A 9,498-nucleotide genomic window follows, 5' to 3' on the forward strand; every position below is an offset into this window, starting at 1 on the left:
TTTGATATTAAAAAGATGTAGACTTTTAAAAATTAAACTAATATTTTAAAAATAAGGTTTGACTAATTTACAAATTGAGAAGCCAAATATAATGTAGCTAATAGGATATTATAATACTACACTGAAATCTGAGTGACCTTAGATAAATAATTTAATCTAAATCTGTATGGTGATATATACAATTACATTAGATTGTTCTAAAAAACAAATATTTTATAAAAATAAGTTATAGTGTTACTAAATATCTCATTAAACTATTTAGTTCTCATTATCTTCTAAATGTTCTTGGCCCAGGAGAAATATATTTTGAAAGTGAGGACTTTGTTGGGTAAATGAGTTAAATTAAAAATTTCAGCAAATCATTATGTGTATTAACTCAAGAATAAGTTACATACTTCAGTATCAATGGTGCTGCTCTAGATAGCTCTCATAGCAAGACATACTACATCTATTTTAAGTAAAATATATACTCAAAATGAAATTAATTTACATATCAATCATTTAGTGCTATTTTCATTCAGTATTCCAAAGAGCCTATTTCTAATTTTCAGAAAACTTCAAACAAAATATTTATTTAAATTGTTTAAATGTTATCTTTAAAAGCATCAAATGTCAAGTAATATAAAGTCCTGCCTTTGAGAGTCTAATAAATAGCTAGAAAACACTTTCTAAAAATGTTCATGTCCGTCTCAACCTCTGTCTCACCACCCACACAATCTTTTATTGTGTGAATACAAGGTGACTTACATTTCATTTCATCAAGAAGTTGTTTGCTGGCTTCAAATAAACTTCTATACATAAGAATAGACTTAGATATTTGGTCTTTTTCTTTTGTAAGTGCTGCCATTTGCTGTTGCTTCTTAACATCTAAGAAAAAATTTCAGATAACCAACAATTTAAAAACTGTGATTTTCTCAAAGCATCTAACTTGATTAATAAGCACATGTTGGCTGAAAGTAATACAAGGTAATCTAAAGTAACACAACGGATTCACTAATCTATTTGTCTTAATACTTACCATTGTAAAACATAAAGGGTAGGATATATGGTTCTAGTGTTCTTGATAAAGCTGGTAGCCGAGGCTCAAATATAATAAAATATTCAGTGCTATCCTTTCCAGGACTGTTTTCTGCCAGCACCAAGCTCTGTACAAATAAAGAATAAAATTTCATTATGCTCTATTTTACAATTAGTGGTAAATTTTAAAGATAAAAGTCATTTGTCTTTAAGATTTTTCAAACATTCACTACCCATTCAAGATATGAAGTAAAATGTTACCTTTGCTATTGTTTGAATGTCAAACGATCTTATCAATAAACAGCTTGTCCAAAAATTGTATATCATGGAAAATTACAAGAAAAAAATATTCTTTTCCTGGAACCAGAAATACTAATGACCACTTATACCTCTTTTGATTCCTAACCCTTAAATTGAAGTACTGTGAAATAGCTGATGGTGTGTACGTTACAAAACTAATCACAAAGACATGCCCAAAGCCCATTGCTGAGTTTAAGTTACACATGTTGCCATGGAAGTAGACCCACAAAGTCCCTTGGTGACTGAGCAACAGGTCCTAAAAGGCACTAAATATTTGTTTGTAAAGACCTATATTTTTTCTTAACACACAAAAACACTTTTGATATATTTCAACTTAAAAATCATAACATTTAACTAGTGATGTAAATATCAATACTTATATCTCAAATAAATGATGTAAATACTTATATCCCAAATGACTGATATAAAAAAAAATCATTTAGGACACTTATATCCTAAAATTTTATTTGCAGCTCTCCTAGAAACAACAGATCTAACTTTTTCACTTAGATGATAGAAATGTAAAATTAAAAAATTATAAACTGACTAAACCAAACCAAGCTTACTGCGATTCAGGCAATACCAGCTCACAATGACCCACAGGGCAGTGTAGAACGGACTCTCTGGCCTTTCCAAGCTGTAAATCTTTAGGGGAGCAGAAGGGCTCCTCTTTCTCCCCCTCTCTTAATAGCTAATAATTTTTTCCAAAGGAAAAGAATAAAACTTTTGTTTATAGTTTCTAAAACGTATTTTTAATAGTTACATGAATGTAAGCTTATATTATTTGCATTTAAAAAAGGTAGCCTCCAAACTTTAACAACTTGTTTTCAATTCAGTCCATCCATGTTAATAGACAGACAGCAGTTTGAAAATGTATGTATTACACATTAATATCAACTTACTGGGTGAAGAACTTTCAAATTGTTAAAAAAAATTTAAATCATTACTTACAATACATCAAAAATTATCTTTGAATCTTTCTTTGTAAGTGAAATTTCAATGATGGATAATGAGAATATAATGAGCTTATTTCAATAGGTAATATCAAATTTCCTTTCAGAAGTGTGTCACTTTATTCTCTTACATCAGAGTAGAAAAGTGCTCTACTCCCTTGCTGTTAGCCAACACTATCAAGCATGTAGTTTTTTTCTAAAAAGATGGGAGTATAAAGCAGTAAGTCATTACTGAAACTAATATTCCTCTAACTAGTAAGGAGGTTATGCTTATTGGTGATCTATACGCTCTTCTCTTAAATGCATACTCATCTCTTAGTTGCAGGACATATTTCATGAGGTTTGAAAATATGATCAATATTTTAATCCTTTATTATTATATATTGCAATATTTCTTCCCAATCTATTGCCTTTAAGAAACTATATAGAATCATATAAAAGAGCTCCACAATAATACACCGATGAACAATTTTCAACTCATTGTCAAGTTCTTTATTTAAATTTTAAAATGTACATGATATTTAACTGTATTATATATAATTATTTTCCCTTTATGCCTTATTTAAGGAAACCTTTCCCATGCTAAGTGGGAGAAAGATAAGGATTTCTATTCCCATAAAGTGTTACAGTCTTGGAAAGACAGGAATAGCTATACCCTATCATGAGTCAGAAGTGGTAGATGGCAGTGAATTTTTCCTATGCCAAAGTTGTGTAGTTTTTAACAACAAGTTACAAACATTGTTCTGGGCCATTGCTTCTTAAAATTCCCTAATGTTAAGAATCATCTGACAAAATAATAATTTATGAATTATGGAGGGTTCATGAGGGGGAGCAGGGAGGGAGGGAAAATGAGGAACTGATATTAGAGGCTCAACTGGAAAGCAAATGTTTTGAGAATGAAGATGGCAAGAAATGTACAGATGTGCTTGACACAATGGATTGTGATAAGAATTGTATGAGCCCCCATTAAAATGATTAAAAAAAAAGAAGAATCATCTAATTGTCAGAACTCAGATCTCAACAATACAAAGGGCAAGAGACAAGTACAATCGAGGAATTTTAGGTTCATTCAGTGTGACAGTAGGGAGGCTCTAGCTGTTACAGGAAATTTGTATGTAGCATACAGAGAGTGGGGGGAGGGGAGGGTTTATTTTCCTTAGCTAATTTTTGTCAGGGTTTAAGGAAAAAAAGTCACCTTACTCCTCACTATTATAAAAATAAAATAAGTGTGGGCGTAAGTGATAAGAGACAACTGTTCTCTATGTCAAATGATGAGAAGTGGTGGGCCGGGTACAACTAGAAGATGAAGCACCATCTGAGAAGTGCAGTTCTCACACACTGCTGCTCAGAAGAGAAACTTGGCCCTATATTGCTATAGCTTTAAGGTTTTTCCCCAAGAAATGAGAAGCATGGATTTTATGTCAAAACTTGAAAAACAAAATGAAAATCCTGTACTTGATAATTGCTATACTGACACATCTGCAAGTAGATGCAGCCTCGGGCCTTCTATATGCAATCAACATTATAAAAACACTGTGATGTGAACACTGGATGAGACACAAAGGCAAATCCTGACAACAAAGAACAAAAAGAGGGGGCCACTTAAGATTTGTTAAGAAAGAACTATTCAATAATGAATACCAAGAAATTAAAAAGTAAATGTTCATTTCAAATTAATTTGGGGGGGAAAAAAGCCAAAACAAAATTTAGAGCACATTAAAAGCATATGTAAGAGCACTATAAATACAATTCTCCCAATAAAGCTAAATTCTAAACAATAAATTCAGCAGCTTACATACAAAAAAGTATTAATACCTTTAATAAAAGCCTCATGAAGAAAATTATGAACCAAAATCAACAAACTTCCAAAATTCAAAAACACAAAAATGTTCTTTCAATTCAAAGAATTAAAAAAGTGATGTTTGCTGCTTTTGTGATGCTCCGACTCAGAAACCCAATGTACAACAGAAGGAAACACCATCCGTTCAATGGTTGCTTTGTTAAAGTCTATTGTTGTATCTACTGTGCTAATCCATCGCATTTGAGGGTTGTTCTCTTTTCTGCTGATCCTCTACCACCCATGATAACTTTCTCCACAGAAGAATGGTTTTGGGTGGTTAACGTGGTCAAAGTATGTGCTATTCTTCCTTCTAAGGAGCACTCCCGCTATACTTTGAAACAAAATTGTTCATTAAACTGGCAACCCATGGTCTACTCAATACTCTTTGCTGACACTATCATTCTTCTACAGTCTTGTTTGAATATACAAGAATACTGTCTAGCTTTCATATGCCTACAGGGTGAGTGAAAATGCCAAGGCTTGGGTCAGACATACCTTAGTCTTCAAAGTGACACCTTCGTTCATCAGTATTTTAAGAGGTGGTGGGTAGATTTGCTCAATGCAATATGTTAATTAATTCTTAGACTGCTGCTTCCATGGGTATTAAACATTAATCCAAATAAAACAAAATCCTTGACAACCTCAATCTTTCATCTATTTGTCATGATGTTGCTTACTGGTACAGTTTTGAGAATTTTTGTTTTCTCAATATGTAAGTGTGGGTACTTTATATCTTCTTTGTTTTTTAACAAACAAGGTTGTTTTATCACCTCATTACATGTTCTTAATAAATCTCTTCAAATTCTGATAGTGTATTCTTATTCATACATCAGATTATTTACTCAATGTACTCACTAAATAAGTATGGTGAACGGATAGAACCTTAGCATACATCTTCCTTATTTTAAACCACACATTATCTTCTTGTTCTCTTTGAATGACTGCCTCTTGGTCTACGTTCTGCATGAGACACTGAAGTACGCTGGAATTCTCATTCTTTGCAATGTTTCACACAGGTAAACATCTGTGAACATTTGCATTAATTGGTATGACTCTTCTATCCATAGTTTGTGTAACTCCCAACAAATGACTGGGTGGGAACATGCAAATAAGATACAGAGGTTGCTAACTTGGGGAGTGAACAGTTTTGTCATTCTTTTGGGTACATACAGTGAGCCATCTCAGTAGAAAGAATAAAGAATTTCAAAACATTAAAAAAGAAGAGCTATGAGTTGTTTATCTAAGACCTTTGTATGGAATGATCTAGTGCACACACACACCCGCCCCGACCCGTTAGACCTTTAGACTTTCAGTGTGGTCCCCTTGTGCGTAACCCTCAACCAGTTCAGTTGAGGTGACAAGTACTGCCCCCCAAGTCAAAAGTCTACAATTGGGATTGTTTTGGGACTACAAAGCTTCACTCCTATCACTAGTCTGTTGCACTCCCCTCTTGGTTTATCCTCAAGTGGGCGGGTCAGACAGGCCACTCTCCTTGAACTGTATCTTCAGACCCAAAACCCACATGCAAATTAATTGGGACAGTCCCTCTCAGAAAGGCCACATGGAAGGAATGATAAATCCAGGGTACAGTACAGTACTGATGAAGCACTTCACTATCCTCTAGTTCTTTAATATTTCCTCCCCTTACTATTATGGTTTTCATTCATTTTACCTCATTTATCATGTTAGATTTGAGTAGGCTTATTTGTATAATTAATATAATTTGATACATGAAAGCCAAAATAGATAAAACTTCAGAAAGAGTAACACAGGAGTAATGGTTCCCTGAGGGAATGGGAAGTGGGGGAGACAGCTGATAGCACTGATGACTGCACAACCCCACCCAAGGGAGCAAACAACAGACTTGTATGTAAATAGATATATTAGATGGTGTAAGATGAGGCAATAAATAAATATTGCTTCCTGGGGGTGGGTGGGTGAAAGGGGAGTTGTTATCAAGGAGTTCAAGAAGAAAATGTTTTGAAACTGACTGTGGTAGTAATTGTACAATACTTTATATGATTGAACTATGGAATGTTATGATATCTGTAAAAGTTCCCAATAAAATCACTAAAAAAACAACAAATGAGCACTCCAGGGGTGAAAAAAATTGGAGCTCAAATGTGGCCATTGATGCAACATCTTTCTGGTAGTATGTGCTTTCAGTCAATATCCATGAGTAATGATAACCTTTGTCCCACATCCTCTTCACAATATGGCTTGAATTCCTGGCAGTTCTCTGACAGTTTACTGAACTGTTTTTGAATTGTCTTCATAACAATTTTGTGTATGCTATTGTTTAATAATTTCCACATTCTGTTTGATCACCTTTCCTTGGAATAGGCACAAAAATAGATCTCGGTTGGCCAGATGGCTGTCTTCCAATTTTTTTTTGTTATACTCAGTGTTTCCACGCCTCATTCATTTGTCGAAACATCTCAAATGATTTTTGTCCTTTTTGGAGGCTGGTTTTCATCAAAGGAGCCCTGATGGCATAGTACGTTACATGTTGGCCTGCTATCTACAAGATCAGTATTTGAACTCACCAGCCATTCTGTAGTAGAAAGAAGGGAGTTTCTGCTCAAGTAAAGAGTGACAGGCTTGTAAACCCTAGAGCGTCACCATGGGTTAGGACTGACTCAGTGGCAATGGGTTTGGATTTGTTCTCACCTATGCCTTCAGTGCAGCTTGGATTTCTTCCTTTTACACTTTAAGTTCTTTATCATATGCTACCTATTTAAATGGTTGAATAACAACAATTCTTTTTGGTACAGTCACTGTGTATGCCCTCCACTGTGGATGCCCTTTAATGCTTTCTGTGTCATTCAATAGAGATCCCTGGTGGTACAGTAGGTTACTCACAGGGTTACTAACTGCAAGGTCAGCAGTTTAAATCCACCAGCTGCTTCACAGAAGATGAGGTTATCCACTTTTATGAAGATTTACAGTCTTGAAAACCCAAAGGGAATTTCTATACTACATGATAGTCACTTTGAGTCAGAATCAACTCAATGCTCAAGGCAGTTTTCCTGTAATTGTATCAATGTGAGATATGTTCAAATGTGTTTTTCCATTTTGGTTTTGTAACTCCATGTTTCATTATACTTTGCTTTTGTGAGCTTCCTTTCGAAAGATTTAATCAGTTCAGCTATTTTACCTTAACATTCATTCATTCCATTCATTTTAGTTATTCTATGTTCAAGAGCAAATGTGAGTCTCCTGTGACATACTTTTCTTTTAATGGCCTTCAGCTTTCTTTATGTATCATGACCTTGATATCGTGCAATATAATTTCCTAGTAATTGATATTCAATGTGTTGAATCTATTCTGAGACAGTTTCTAAATTCACATGAGATATCTGTAAGGTTGTACTTTAGTCCTCAAGGACTGTTTCAATTTTCTTCAGCTTCAACTTCAAATTGCTTATGTAAGAGCAATTGATAGTCTGTTTCACAATTGGCCTCTGGCCTTGTTCTGACTGATGATATTGAGCTTCTCCAACATCTCTTTGCTATAGATATGTTGATTCCTGTTATTCCAACTGGCATTGTATTGTCTATATACATAGTCATTGTTTAGATCAGGAGTCCTAAAACTGTGGCCCGCCAAGGAAGGAAATTTATCTGGCCTGCCGGGTGTTTTTGCCCCATATGTCTTTTTCCTTCAAAATAAGATATGTGCAGCATGCTTAGGAACTTGTTCATAGTTTTTTTTAATAAACTATAGTCCAGCCCTCCAACGGGTCTGAGGGACAGTGAACTGGTCCCCTGTTTAAAAAGTGTGAGGACCCTGGTCTAGAGGGTTGAAAAAGGCACTTTCCATAAATAAGCTGCTGGCCTTACAAAGTTCGATCATGTAAGACTGTACATAATTTCTGTCACTCCATATTTCCCAACTGTTTCTAAATTTCACATTCTAATCACCAGAAATTATCAATGCATCTTGTTTACTTGTTTGACCAATTTCAGACTGTAGAAATTGCTAAATACCTTCAATTTCTTCATCATTCAGAAGTCAGGATAGACATCCCTTATCAATTTGTCATTCTTTGCATAGTAGACCACACAACTATTCAATTTAAAGTAGTCAAACCCCATCTAATTCATCTCAGTAATGGCCAGGACATCAATCGTCAAGTATTCATTTTATTCTTGACAACTTTCAATTTTACTAGATTTACACTTTGTACATCCCATGTCCCATCTGTAAATGAATATGTGCAGCTATTTCTTCTCATTTTGTATCATCCCACAGCTGCAAATGAAAGTACCAAAAATTTGATTTCATCCACATCATTAAGGTTGACTCTACTTTAAGGAGGCAATTCTTCCTCAGTTAGAACCTTGAATGTCTTTCATCAAACAATGGCGTCATTGTTTAGGGGTATATCAGAAAATGTTTGTGAGTTTGTCATGTCATACTGTGATGCTTTGTTGCTTACTGCTGCGATACTGGATGCCTACCACCAGTATTTCAAATACCATCAGGGTCACCCATGATAGACAGGTTTCAGCAGAGCTTCTAGATTAAGACAAACTTGTAAGGAATATGTAACCATCTTCTAGAGAAACAAAACAAAACTGGCCACTGAACAGCTTATGAATTACAACAAAGACAACTGATTACTAAAAATTAGCAATACTGATAATATTATGATGATGGGCACATATTTCTGGTAGGAATATAAACTGAAGAGCAATTGGCAATAATTATCAAATGCCTTAATTTGTGCATACCCTGAGTCCAAACAATTCTACTTCTCATTGTAATCAACCGGATGGCAGTGTTTCTTTTAAAAATGCAAATAATGTACATAAAAGAAGACTGTTGGAAATATTATTGACATAAACCTTCAAAATAAACAGAATTTTCATGAGGAATTGATCAAAAATAGGATGGCCTTTAACAAAATGATGTAGGTTTATACTTACTGAGAAAGAAATATGCCAAAGAAATGTTAAACAAGAGATTTAAAAAACAGTATCATTATATTTGCATTATTAAATTTTACACACACAAATAAATCTTACACACAAGCAATATTGATATGTACACAGCAAAGTCTGGATGGATAGACTATATTAATAATCATAGTTATCTCTAAATATTATAGTGGTTATTTTTGAAAGTCCTTACAATGTTTTACTCTAATACTCCTAAAGTACTTCCATTAAAAAAATTTATTTTGAGCTTGATGGCCGCTTGTTTACCTTCAAGCCTTTAAGACCCCAGACGCTATACTTTTTGATAGCCGGGTACCATCAGCTTTCTTCGCCACATTTGCTTATGCAACATTTGTCTTCAGTGATGCCTTCGACATCTCTTCCCTCCTTCAAAATCATTTTATTAGGGGCTCATACAACTCTTATCACAATCCATACATACAT

At 34.3% G+C, this 9,498-nt stretch overlaps 1 protein-coding gene across 1 annotated transcript in view; it reads right to left on the bottom strand.

Moving 5' to 3' along the window:
* SMCHD1 (structural maintenance of chromosomes flexible hinge domain containing 1) overlaps positions 1–9,498 on the bottom strand; it is a 144,367-nt gene that overhangs the window by 30,839 nt on the left and 104,030 nt on the right. Inside the window, exons 40-41 of the mRNA XM_004703060.2 lie at positions 1,019–1,145; positions 748–867 (exon numbers count right to left, since the gene is read on the bottom strand). Coding sequence (XP_004703117.1) covers positions 748–867; positions 1,019–1,145 — 247 coding nt within the window. The remainder of the gene's footprint in view (positions 1–747; positions 868–1,018; positions 1,146–9,498) is intronic.

The sequence above is a fragment of the Echinops telfairi genome, unplaced genomic scaffold (assembly GCF_000313985.2).
Source record: "Echinops telfairi isolate 266 unplaced genomic scaffold, ASM31398v2 ScPeMD7_7400;HRSCAF=8409, whole genome shotgun sequence".
NCBI lineage: Eukaryota > Metazoa > Chordata > Mammalia > Afrosoricida > Tenrecidae > Echinops > Echinops telfairi.